Source organism: Anolis carolinensis, chromosome 2, assembly GCF_035594765.1.
Source record: "Anolis carolinensis isolate JA03-04 chromosome 2, rAnoCar3.1.pri, whole genome shotgun sequence".
NCBI lineage: Eukaryota > Metazoa > Chordata > Lepidosauria > Squamata > Dactyloidae > Anolis > Anolis carolinensis.
The window spans coordinates 197,653,292-197,666,689 of record NC_085842.1 but is presented as its reverse complement, the minus strand read 5'-3'; the positions used below and the strand labels follow the sequence as shown (position 1 = coordinate 197,666,689).

Here is a 13,398-nt window from a genome sequence, read left to right as displayed (position 1 = left end):
GGAGTCTGAATAAGCTTCGGGGTCTATGAGTTGGCAAAAACATTTTTACTTTTATTTCCTTACTCTTACTTTGAATATTTTGTCTAAATTGGGGGTTTTTCTGGAGAGGGGTCTGTTATAAGGCTCTCAAAAAAGGAACAATGCAAAGTGTATGTCTCTGCATCCCCTTTTTGTGTTCCATTCCGATTTTCTTAAACCACTTTAGGTTTTATTTTACCATATATTTAGATCTGCGCATTACAGCCCTATGCATGTATAATTTTGGATAAGTATAACTTTGTTAGCTTTTATAGCATTGTTCTCTTAGTAAAGGACATGTCAGGCTTCCCAATTAATAACTTTCTAGCCTCAGTCTCTGTGTATTTGAAATCACATTGCATTTCATATGAATTTTTCCTTTATACTGTATGTTTTCTTACTGATTTGCCCAATTCTCCATTGCCTATTTATTCGTAACAAGCAATGTATTAACTTTGATTTTTTTTAAAAGAATCAGATTATCTTTATTTTAGGGCTTTTAGTACCTTTGATTTTAAAAAAGAAGTGGCTCCTTAAGCATGTGATAGAAGCTAGAGTTAAAATATGCATTGCTTATGTTATGGTATTAAGCACCACCATAGTCCCATTAGAATTAAAATTGGCAAAATACTGCAGCATTAAAGTGTTAAAGTCACCCACTAAACTACAGCTATTCTTAACAATCAGTTATTTAAAATTGATTTTTCATTTGGTATTTAAATGTATGCACACTTCTCTTTTCTCATAATTGCTCTCCTATCTCTTGAATTACCAACTTTCCTAATATATTCTTCTTGTTGGTTATATTCATTTAAAATTTACATTGATGTTTCAAGTGTTTTCCTTCTCTTTCTTCAGTTTTTCCTCCCTCTTGCACCTCTCCCATTTTGGATGCATCTGCATTGTAGAATGAATGCAGTTTGACAGCACTTTAACTACCACAGCTTAATGCAATGAAATCCTGGAAGACATGGATTAGTGAGGCACCAGCACTCTTTGGCAGAGAAGGCTAAAGGTCTTGTAAAACTAAATTCTCGTGATTCTATTGAACCATGACAATTGAAGTGGTGTCAGACTGCATTAATTCTACAGTGTAGGTGCACCCTAAGTCTCCTTTTGTTTGTTTGCCACTCTTACCTTATTACTCCTTGCTGTCAGAACTCTATACCCTGGCATCACTTGCCTAGTTTTCTTCCTGTGTTTCTCTACCCACAACTCACTTTAATAGACTTTATTTATTTATTTATTTCCAATGTTTCTACCCCGCCTTTCTCCCCGAGGGGCTCAGGGCAGCTTACACAACTGGAAGGATCACTACTAACATAATAACATAGTAAAATACAATACAGTAGAGTCTCACTTATCCAACATAAATGAGCTGGCAGAACGTTGGATAAGCAGATATGTTGGATAATAAGGAGAGATTAAGAAAAAGCCATTAAACATCAAATTAGGTTATGATTTTACAAATTAAGTGCCAAAACATGATGTTATACAACAAATTTGACAGAAAAAGTAGTTCAATATGCACTAATGCTATGTAGTAATTACTGTATTTACGAATTTAGCACCAAAATATCACGATGCATTGAAAACATTGACTACAAAAATGTGTTGGACAATCCAGAACGTTGGATAAGTGAGTGTTGGATAAGTGAGACTCTACTGTATATAAAAGATTGTTACTCTAGTTTGTTACTTAATACTGTAAGTCTGAATGGGGTCCTTGCTGTTCTATTTGTATGAATAGAGCAGTCCATGTTGATTTATCTAACTGATAAACATCCAATTGGGATAGTGGATCCAATGCAAGAACCATTTTGATGGTGTTCAGAGGAGAGTCAGTGCTTCTGGTTCTCTGCCCATGTCTGTCTTGTCAGCTGTGGTGGACATTATGCTTTAACAGCATTTACTACATGAGCACAAAATAGGGATCTGTTCCTCCTTCCTGGTGTCATTGCTTAGACTCTGTAGGCCTGAGCACAATGATGAGGGGAATTGGGCTGGTACTTTGATGAGCAGTTGCTTGCATATTAGGCACACATGCGTTTCTTGTAATATAGAACAGGATAGCCAACTGTTGAACTTCAATATCTTTTATGGAAGAGTGAATTTCAGAGCTGTAATGATGACGAAAAAGGCTCTTTGAAAATCTCTTATTTTTAAAGTGAAAAAAGAATCAGTCTTGGTGGTTAAGAAAAGCTGACATGTCTTGCAGTACATTAGTGGTAAAGTAATGGTCAAAATCCCTGGAATTCAGCTGTGAAATGAAGGTTTCACAGAGAAGAAAGTCAGAAAACTTTGTTTCATTGTTAGAAGACTTAGCGAGCTAATGGTTTGGTTGGTACTGTAATCATATAATTGTCATAAAGACAATTTGGGTCATAAATAAGAATTTACATTATTCTTAAAGAAAAAGTAAATATGCCAGAAAAAGCATGTAATTTCTGAGTAGCCATGTTTTATGCATAGGTTTAGATAATGAAGTTACAGTACAACTGTTTCATCACAGCTGTATACAGCAAAATACAAGAGTAGTCCATTCCACCCCCCAGAAAAGCTTTGAAAGGCAAAAAAGAAACAGCTCAGGTGGGTGGCATTCCAGATAAAAGATGCTCACTTCTTATGGGTTTATGGTTCTTTCTATATTATCTCACTTTCCCCTCTATTATTTTTATTTGAATTTGTGTACTTAAGCAAAACATTGGCATCAGTGTACAAGAGAACAATATTATCAAACCTGAAATGACTTTCAGACTTGTAGATCAAGGAATAGGAATGGGCCACAAAGGGCCATTAGGCCATCCCCCATTATGTAGGAATATTCAACTGAGACACTCCTGAAAGTGGCCCATCCAATTTGCATTTAAAGACCTCCAGAGATTATGCTCCATAAATCTTGCTTGGGTCAGGGTGGCAGCCAGGGAGCATAAAAGCTAAACAGATTATCCCCAAACTGCACCATATGAACTCAGTGGAAAATTGAGTGACTGAGTATAAGAAAAAAATGAAAGTTACATGAGCAGGGCTATGTGATGAAGTAACTGGCCACTGAGAAGGAAAATACATAGATATAAGAATTTTCTATGTGGGTATTATCTGAGAGGGAGGTGAAGCAAATCAGGCCGGTATAGATGACCATCCTCAGTGGACATGGAGAGCTGACTGAATACTGGTGTGGAGGAATAGAGTGTACAAATTAAAGTCATTGGAACCCTGAACAGAAATGTTTCCTATTGCCACATTTTGTCTTAAAATACGTTAAAAACAGTTTGCAAATTCTGTAATTATGAACTGATATTTCATAATGCTGTCTTGATTTTATTGCAACAAGAGTAAAATTAATTAGATTAAAATGAAAACGCAATGCTGTATTGCACAAAAGATTGAAGTGTAAGAGAGTGGTTAATGTTTTTGATAGGAAGATAGGTCGTGAAGACTCAGATCAGTTGGTGAAATAATGTAAACTGTTGTTCCCACATTGTGTTCCTGAACAACTTAAGGGCTGCCTCAAGTAGACCCTATTTCAGTACTTTTAAATGAGTCTGAATGGTTGTATTGAAGTTTTATGATATTTTAAACATGCAACTTTAAATTGAATAGTGTGCCTTTTGCAAATGAATGACATGCATTATATACTTGATAATGTGATGTTCCTGAGGTGTGCATGACTTTTTGCTCTTCTTTCCACATGGATTTTGAAATGCTTTCCCTCCAGTAATTGCAATGTCAATTCTGCTTTCAGATAGCAGCTAAAATTGGAGGAGACTCTGCCACAACAGTGAACAACACTACCCCTGATTTCGGGTTTGGTGGTCAAAAGCGACAACTGGAGGATGGAGGTAATGTACAACTGTTTAGTTTGTACACATACACACACAGCGTATTGCACATACAGCTTGCTGAGTACATGTACCAGACTTAGTACATGCAGAGTCTGTCCCTTAAAGCATGGCTCGAAGTTCCATTTGCTTTGTCAGGGTTTGCTTATCCATCCCCAATAGATCTTACTGAAATGAATGCAGGGAAACACAACAGCTGCCTTCCCCAATTGCCTGTAAACTGACGTAGATTCATCAACACCTATAGTAATCATAAAAGCTCATGACATTTCTAGGATAGTCTTTACCTGTAGTTGAAGATTGATTTGAAGTAATGGAGAATTGTGGTGGCTGTCTTCTAATTGCTGAAACAAATTTAGATTCATTTCTTTGTTTTTGTTTTCACAGACCAGCCAGAAAGCAAGAAGATGGCCCCTCAGCCAGAACGTAAGTTCAGTTTAGTTTGGGGAGTAATCTGTGTTAACAATAGTTTTACTCATTTTTATATTAATACTGAAAAACAGAGAAGTAAACTATTTTAGAGGGCTCCATGGAATTGAAGGTGAAGCTTGCATTAATTTTGTTGTGGCTGTCTTTTTTTTTTTAAGAGAATTATAGTGTACTTATAGCTTATCTTCCACAATATGACAATCTCTTCTTTTTTTTGCTTTTTAGCCATGCCACCACCCCCTCAGCTTGGACCGATCCATCCTCCTCCTAGGTAAATTAGCTGTTTCCTTTCTCCCCAAACATACATGAATTGAAATGGTAAATGAAATGCAAAGTGTTTAACTTGTGAATGCAGTTTGACTGCAATGGGGCAGTATTGCAGTGCACCCAAACACGCACACAGACACACACCAAGAAGGCTGCCTTTGTTAGGTGCAGGTCAGCATCCAGATTGGTGAGCTACATATGATTAGAAGACCCATGAGTCACTCCTGGCACTTATATGTCCTATTTATGTAGAGAAAGGTTGTGCTGATTGACAATTAATGAAGGATGTCTTATGTAGCTTTTGGTTTCATGGCTTTTGTTTCTGGCCCTATGTCCTAAGAGTCTTGTGTGCAAATGCTGCTGTCGTGGGCCTTTGGGCCACTTGAGTTGACTACAGGTCTTACCAGGCTGACCTGGAGCATGGTGATCTCCTCAGAGCGGTGCATAATTGCTCAGCCACCTTCCTGTCTGACTTTCCAGGAGCAGGAAGACCTCTCCATTTTTAATTTTTTTATTTTCTTGGTGGATGCTGGTGAACACCAGGTCCATTTCTGTAACCCTCCCACTCCTTACTTTAAGCTGCTGACCATTTTCCTTGCAGGTCTACAGTGACTGAAGAGTACAGAGTACCTGATGGCATGGTTGGACTCAGTGAGTATTAGACAGAGAGGGGAGAAACCCACTGATGCCATAGTGGAAAGTCTGTTACTTTACTTTTACTAACCAGTGCCTTCCTGACTTCTCAGTGCCTGTAGGCTGAGCTTCCATGGGGAAGGCTCAGGCAGGCTGGTTGGTTTCTGATCTCTTTTGTCTATGTTCTGAGATTACAGGCATTTGAGTTAGTCTAATGTGCTCTTGAGTTGTATATGTTGACAAGGTGGGGGGGGGGGGGGAGGATCTCGTCCACTCTGAAACAGTTAGGCAGAAGTTCTCTTCTTTCAATGGTATGGGCTAGTTGCGAAGGGCTTCTTTAGGTTGGTGTCGTGTGAGCTGTTCCCACAAAGAGCAGGACTTCAAGGGCAGTACAGATTTATTCTGGACACTTCATAGGCTAAGAGTGCTGCAGATTTTCAGAGCTCTTTTTATTATTATTGCTTATGGCCTTTGCATTGGATTATTAACTTTAGGTGAGTGATCCTAGGTAGGCCCTTGCCAGAAGGAATGGTGGCTGCAAAACACTGCCTGAAGCAGAGCATTAACTAAGCTGGAGAGAATCTGTTTCCACAAAACCCTAGTTATAAATTAGAGTGTTATTCAAGTGCTGATAGCTTAGCAGAGAAGTTTGGGCTACAACATTGGTCAGACATTTCTGGTTCTTTGAGACTGCCTTGCCTTTATGGCTTCCAAGACCCTTGAGTACTTTGTTTCCTGTTGTTTGAAATGAATTTTAGGATGAGCAATTCTGGCCCCCTTTCTTCAAAATGTATAGTATAAGCTGTGACATTGAGCGAACTATGTATTTTTTTCTACTGCTTTTCCTACATGTTTTTTGTGCTCAGATTAATTTACAGAATGTCTTGTGTCTGCAAGGGGAACAAAAAGTATTACGATCAGTTTCTATATACTGTGGGTCTGCCTGTTCTTGCTCCTCCCCATCTCTTGAAACCAAGGAAAGTGAAAAGTTGTCAATTCTTAGAGATTAACACCATTTTTATCTTGAGTGTCTTAGTGCACCTCTCCTTACTTTGCAGTTATAGGAAGAGGAGGGGAGCAGATCAACAAAATACAACAAGACTCTGGGTGCAAAGTACAGATCTCACCAGGTAGGTATAAAGTGGAGGAGCACAGCCTAAGGGTAATTTAGATACAGGTTGAGTTTCCAAAATGTTTGTATCATAAGTGTTTTGGATTGGGGAGGAGAATCTTTGAATGCCTGTATTTTCATATATATACATACATACCAAGACTTTTTGGGAATGGGACCCAAGTATAAACATGGAATTCATTCATGTGTCATGTATACCTTATATGCATAGCCTGAATGTCATTTTATATACCATATTTTAAAGTGTCAGTAAGTTTGTGTACACTGAATCATCAGAAAGTGCAGACTCATGTGGACAGTTTCAGAATATTTGGATGCTCAACCTGTAGAACATTCTTGAGGTACATATCTCTTGATTTCCAGTAATTGGCATGAATTTCTTACTTCCAGTTCAGCAATATCAATAATAAATCTTTGGTGGAGACTATATGGGCATTAGTGAGGCATGATGAGACCTGTAGTTCAAGGCAGCTTTCTAACAGTTGCATGCTCAAGTTTCAGCTGTTGCACTAGCAGTTCTTGCATGCTGTTACTGCCAAACACACTGAATGATCAATTTAATTAATAGCATTCGCTCTAAGGAGATGCAAGCCACTCCTTACTGTGTAGATTTTGAAGGACCTGCCTTTGATCTCTGTTAGTTCATTCAAACCTTACTGATGATGGCTAGTATCCTGTTCGTTAGTCCTAATTCGTGTAGACATATTCAATCAGTTACTGAATGGTGAGCAAACAGATAGATAAAGAACAAATTCACATAACTATTCTAAAATGAGTGCTCCCGCTTTGCTGTTGTCTGACTATCTTCTCCGGAATTTTGGGAAATGTAGTTTAAAGAAACCAAGGACCTCTCTATCTGAGAATTCTAAAGGCTCCTTACAAAACTACATTTCCCAGAATTCTGCAGGAGACAGCAGCACGATAGCAAAGCGAGCATCTCCGCTTTGGAATGCTAATGTGATATTGTCCTTAATGAATTCAATAAGTCTACACTAAACAAGTTTGACGGAGGATTTAGGCTGATCTAGGATTGGAGGGAGGGCTGGCTCACACTGGGGAGATGCGCATGTATAGATCTTTTCTCCTGATTACCTGTCTTTGCTCCTACAGACAGTGGAGGTTTGCCAGAGAGGAGTGTGTCTCTGACAGGATCACCAGAATCTGTCCAGTGAGTAACCTCTTGCCCTTTGTCAAAGTGTCATTTCAATAAGATATAAAACAAGATTAGGGGGCAGGGGGCTGGTGTTCCAGTGAAGTCTGGTGGCTAGACAACATAATCCAAGGACTGCTATGCAGGTTAGCAGGGCTGCATTCGTGTGGGTGAGTTGGGGTGGTGAATACAGACTTGAAGGCAAAGGGAGATTTGCACCACTGCAGTTTCTACCATGACACCAGCATAGTCAGGAGAACAGCAAGGCCTTATTAATGGAGGCATGTGAATTTTGGAGGTTTCTCCAGACATGTGTTTTGACTTGGCCTCTTCTTAAGTTTAGGAGTGCAGCAAAGACTTTCCTCAATGTGCTTTTAATCTGTTTTAGCCACCTGCTCTGGCACTATATTTTAAACTGACTGAGCTGTTTTATTCTCTTATTACCATTTTAGTGATATAATGGTTACCCTATATACTAAGTCTAAAAATTTTATTTTAAAAAATCAACCCAAAAAAACCTGGTTCAGCTTATCCACTGATCAATGACAGTACTGTATCTTAACTCTTAAAGAAAAAGGAACCACCCCCTTCTTTGAATATAGTGATGAAAGGCAAGAGCTTAATCCATTCTGAGAGAACCTTAAAAGAAGCATAGACCCCTTCTACCCTCTCCCTGTGATGTATCTTCAGGCCTGGGTTGGATTATGGCAGTGATGTTTGCAAAGGTTGACTCCCCCCCCCCCCCAGTCACTATTGGTGCTTTCCCTTCTCCTTTGACCCTAAACTTATCCATGGTTCATATCAAAACTCATAATTTTGGCCCTAAAATCTGCTCTCCATTTGTACATGAATATATACAGTATATTCTTTTTATCTCACTATTGTAGTGGAAGCTATCTTGGGGGTGAGATAGAAATGTGCACAATCCATACAAACAAATAAGGGAGCTACATTTATGGGTTGCAGTTTAGTTTTACTACTGAGGTCTGGCTTTAATGAAGTTGGAAATTGAACCAAAATTTTCTTTGGGTATTGGCAGTTACAGCCCTTTAGAGTTTTCTAAATTAGCAGGAAACATCCTCAATGTCCCCCACCTCCAGAACTTAAGATGGATATAAACACAGGTTAGAGTCTTATTGGTGACATATACTGGTGCATATACATCTGGGTCCATTGCAGAAAGATACCCAATACCGTTTTCCACAATGTCCTCACTCTGTCCAGGTGGCTTCCCAGCACAGTTTCATATTCTCCCATCCACCAAGGTATGATTAGCTGGCCAGAGCAGTACTGAAGTGTTTGTGTTCAGAATTAGAGCAGATCTAGTTACCTGTGCTGTGGAACGATGCTCCCACTTACAAATGACTTGAGGTCGAAAGGCAGTCAGGGAGGTCCCATGTCAATGGCTAATAATCTCTTAGTCAGGGAACAGGCTGTAAATCTCATCGCTCACTGCTGTGCCGGCTGTGTTCCCCATTCTCTGCAGAAAGGCAAAAATGATGCTTGATGACATCGTGTCTCGAGGGCGTGGTGGGCCACCCAGCCAGTTTCATGATAACTCCAATGGGCAAAATGGTACAGTGCAGGAAATCATGATCCCAGCTGGGAAGGCAGGCCTGGTGATCGGCAAAGGCGGAGAGACCATCAAACAGTTGCAGGTGTGTGCTACATACCATCTCTGGCTTGATTTCTCCCCCTCAAAGCTGGTGTTCATTTTTATGTGTTTCTTGCTGCCCTTTTTCCTTCTCTGGAGCAAGGATGAATTTCTCTCGGTGATAGCTCCTGACTGAGATTAGAGATTTCTAAAATCTAAGGACTGTGTTAATTTATATCTGAGTGAAAGAGTTTGTAAGAACCCTAAGCAATAATGACTCCTTTAACTTTTCTCCCTCTCTCGCTCCCCCCCCCCCCCCCCCAATCTTCTTTTCCACAGGAGCGGGCTGGAGTGAAAATGATTTTAATTCAGGACGGTTCACAAAACACAAATGTAGATAAGCCTCTTCGGATAATTGGCGACCCCTACAAAGTGCAGGTAAAGTATGTTACTGCATTAGCTTTTCTTTTTTCGTGTCAAGAGCAACTTGAGAAACTGCAAGTTGTTTCTGGTGTGAGAGAATTGGCTGTCTGCAAGGACATTACCCAGAAGACGCCCAGATGTTTTTACCGTCCATGTGGGAGGCTTCTCTCATATCCCGCACGGAGCTGGAGCTGATAGAGGGAGGTCATCCGCGCTCTCCCTGGGCGGGATTCAAACCAGCACTCTTCAGGTCAGCAACCCAACCTTCAAGTCATCAGTCCTGCCGGCACAAGGGTTTAATCCACTGCGCCATCGGGGGTTCCACGAGATTAGCTGAGGTTGAGTGACAACCTCAGTCTGTGTGAGGAAAAGTGAATGGGCAATTACTGCACTTTTCTTTCTTTGCTCCTGGGATATAGTTAAAGTTCTTTATATTAGCTAGGTACAAATAGCACATCTAAAATGTACAGGTTGTCATTTATGGGCTTTTTATGAATCAGTTAATTTCCTATAGTAATAATTTGTGTCTTGAAGGAGACAGGAGATCTGCTGAGAGATGGCTCAAGTGGGTTGTCTAGCTTTTGAATGTGTATATAACTGAATCAGGTATTTTTCACTGAAGAAATGCGTGAAATGGACTTATTCTTATTTTGCAGAGGTTGTGTTCCTTGTGGAATTGTTGACAGTTACCTCATTTTTCTATTACCTTATCAAACACAAATAATGCCTTTTATTCCAAGAATTCCACCTTTAATTTGGTTTGTAATGCAAACTGCCTTGGGAGCTGCTGGTAAACAGGATGCATGCCTTTCAAAGCTGATATTTCTTAAACAATGTTGTTACTTCTGTTTCTGACATTCCTAAACAAAAGCCAAAGAGAAAAAAAACTTTCTATATTATTATGTTTGCTTTGTGTAAAATTCTTTACACAAAGAATGATTGTTTTATGCAAAAAATGATGAAAACATATTTCATGGTTCTGATAGCAACAAAAGATTGAGCAATAATGAAATATCCCAATCAACATTGCAAAATGGCAATACAGTATTTTTAATATTTCATTTTTCTATTGATCTTTCTTTTATACTAGCCAGACTTCTCTTGTTATACAATAGCATTACAACTGTTTATCATCTCATATAAACAACTATTTTATGCTTTGGAGACTTCCTGCAGTGCCTCACAAATTCTCCTTGCCCTCTTTTTGGCGCATCACTGTCCAAAACCACTACTGTCTCACCCTTCATACCATGTTGCCCCTTCCTTTCAGTCGTTTGCATCCTTTTTTCTCTCCTTATACCCCTTTCTATGATTTTTATTGTCCCAGGTCACCATACCCAACCATCTTAAAATCTCCTACTCTTCTTTATACTGTGGGCTTTCTCTGAATTTCCTCCCCCTTTTTAGTCACATGCTTTTAAATCCAAACATTCTCAAGTACTTGATGTAAAAGAGCGATGTTTCATTGAACATCCTTATGTTACCTGCCTAAGTTTTGAGAAATGCTCTGTGGAAGGCACCCAAATCATTCCAGAATACATGTTCATGTTTCTTTGCAGCAAGCCTGTGAAATGGTAATGGACATCTTAAGAGAGCGGGACCAGGGAGGTTTTGGTGACCGGAATGAATACGGTTCCAGGATTGGCGGAGGAATTGATGTAAGAGCATTGGCTGGGTCAATGGAAGGGTAGTTTCAAGAAAGATCTTATCCCTCCTAATTTTATTCATTTATATATAAATTTGTTTAATGTATATCTTACGTTTCCCCAAGTATAGGACCCTTCCCTAGCCTTCTTAAAATCCAAAAATGTGGCAAAAGCTCATGGTCCTAACATTTCTTGTTCACATCACTCTCAGCTATTCCTAGTTGTATATGTCGTCATCTCACTTGTACAGGTCCCTGTGCCCAGGCATTCTGTTGGGGTGGTTATTGGTCGTAGTGGCGAAATGATTAAGAAAATACAAAATGACGCTGGAGTTAGGATACAGTTCAAGCAAGGTGAGACACTTGTATTGTTTCTTCCTCCTTCATCAAGACCTATTGAATGTGCATATGGTTTGTTTCACTTTTTTTGCTAGATCCTTCTGGCATGCTTGTGGCCTATCTGTTTGTGCTTTTGTCCATGATAGTGTGGAATTACTTTCCACATAGCTTTTCTGTCACATGGCAATACTGGACAGAGTATACACAGAGAGTGATCACAATTTATTGCCATATTCCAATCAGTTGGCACTGTTTTTGGTACCCATTTTCTGAAGAATGGTGTTAATGCGTGTCTGTCTTTTCCTCTTGTATTTTTTATAGTACTGTGGTTATTTTCTATGGAACTGGAGTGGTTTATTGCAGCTGATGGGGGGCGCTGTGTGAATGTTTGTCCTTATTGAGGGTGAATTGCTGCTGTATATTGCTGCTGGTTGCTACATCCAGCAGCTCAAATAGTAGCTTGGTCTTAAAACTCTGAATAAAACATCAAATCTGATTATCCCCTTTCCCACTACTCATTTCAGATGATGGCACGGGTCCTGAAAAAATTGCCCATATCATGGGTCCTCCTGACAGATGTGAACATGCTGCCAGGATTATCAATGATCTTCTTCAGAGTCTCCGGGTATGAGATGCTATATGAGTTTATTTCACTTCTTGTGTGACATCCAAGAACTGCATTCAATGAGTAATCTTTTTCAGTTGTGTCTGGCTAATTAGATGCAAAAGCATCTTCAATTTATTCCCTTGAAACTTTTGTGGATACTAGTCTAAGCATAAATCTGATGTACATCCTTGAGAGAGATTTCCTTTCTTTACGAATATGGAATTGTCTTACATATTCCTGAGGAATTATCATTCCTCTCAGCATATTTTCAAACTCATCTTGGATGGAATCTTTTTCATATTGCCTTGTTTATAGCTCTCCAGCATGTTGTACATGCTTCTGGGAAAGGCTCTGGAATGCAAGATTAATTGAGTCAGACCGTAGCCAGACTTCTTACATAACATTGTTGCTGCATTAGAATATATTCAACACTTCTCTCTGGCTACACACTGCAACAAATGGTCCATAGTAAGGTCCTTTGGGGATGGTTGTCTATTATTGGCGATCTCCTCATTCAGGCCCTCCTTCGGCATCCAAGGTTTCCATTGTTTGCAGTTTGCAAACTCACCTTCTGGGAATCATATTACTTTAATGAAAATGTGCCTTTGTGTACCTGTAGACGTGCATGTGGTTCCCACGGGATGTTTCGAAGGCTGTCTCCAATGTCCTCCCCTCATCAGCCTTGTGTGCTTGCCTTGCAGAGTGGCCCCCCAGGCCCGCCGGGATCAGGAATGCCTCCTGGAGGCAGAGGGCGAGGAAGGGGGCAGGGTAACTGGGGGCCTCCTGGAGGAGAGATGACCTTCTCCATCCCAACACATAAGTGTGGGCTAGTCATTGGCAGAGGTATGTTTGTCTCCCGTGCTCCCTGACATTGCCCGAATTGGTCTAAATCAAGTCACCAACTGGTACCGCCCCACTCTTTCAGGTGGAGAAAACGTGAAGGCCATAAATCAGCAGACGGGAGCCTTTGTAGAAATATCCCGGCAACTGCCACCTAACGGAGACCCCAACTTCAAACTCTTCATCATTCGTGGCTCACCTCAGCAAATTGACCATGCCAAGCAGCTCATTGAGGAAAAGATTGAGGTAGCTGGGTGCCTTTCTCTGCATTGCAGATCTCTCATGGGGTGCTGCAGTTCTGGATGTGGCAGTTCTCACATGGCCATTTCATTCCTTCTTTAGGGTCCTCTCTGTCCCGTGGGCCCAGGACCTGGGCCTGGAGGGCCTCCTGGACCAGCACCAATGGGCCCTTTCAACCCCGGGCCTTTCAATCAAGGGCCACCCAGTGCACCACCTCAGTAAGTACCATGTTTGCATAG

At 40.3% G+C, this 13,398-nt stretch overlaps 1 protein-coding gene across 4 annotated transcripts in view; it reads left to right on the top strand.

The window, feature by feature from the left end:
- Positions 1–13,398, top strand: part of khsrp (KH-type splicing regulatory protein) — a 29,166-nt gene that overhangs the window by 9,874 nt on the left and 5,894 nt on the right. For all 4 annotated transcript variants that reach the window (XM_008103708.3, XM_008103707.3, XM_008103709.3 and 1 more), the window contains exons 2-15: positions 3,764–3,860; positions 4,248–4,286; positions 4,515–4,560; positions 5,158–5,207; positions 6,248–6,319; positions 7,432–7,489; positions 8,958–9,129; positions 9,405–9,503; positions 11,048–11,146; positions 11,385–11,487; positions 11,997–12,097; positions 12,781–12,922; positions 13,005–13,165; positions 13,262–13,377. In XM_008103708.3, coding sequence (XP_008101915.1) covers positions 3,764–3,860; positions 4,248–4,286; positions 4,515–4,560; positions 5,158–5,207; positions 6,248–6,319; positions 7,432–7,489; positions 8,958–9,129; positions 9,405–9,503; positions 11,048–11,146; positions 11,385–11,487; positions 11,997–12,097; positions 12,781–12,922; positions 13,005–13,165; positions 13,262–13,377 — 1,355 coding nt within the window. The remainder of the gene's footprint in view (positions 1–3,763; positions 3,861–4,247; positions 4,287–4,514; positions 4,561–5,157; positions 5,208–6,247; positions 6,320–7,431; positions 7,490–8,957; positions 9,130–9,404; positions 9,504–11,047; positions 11,147–11,384; positions 11,488–11,996; positions 12,098–12,780; positions 12,923–13,004; positions 13,166–13,261; positions 13,378–13,398) is intronic.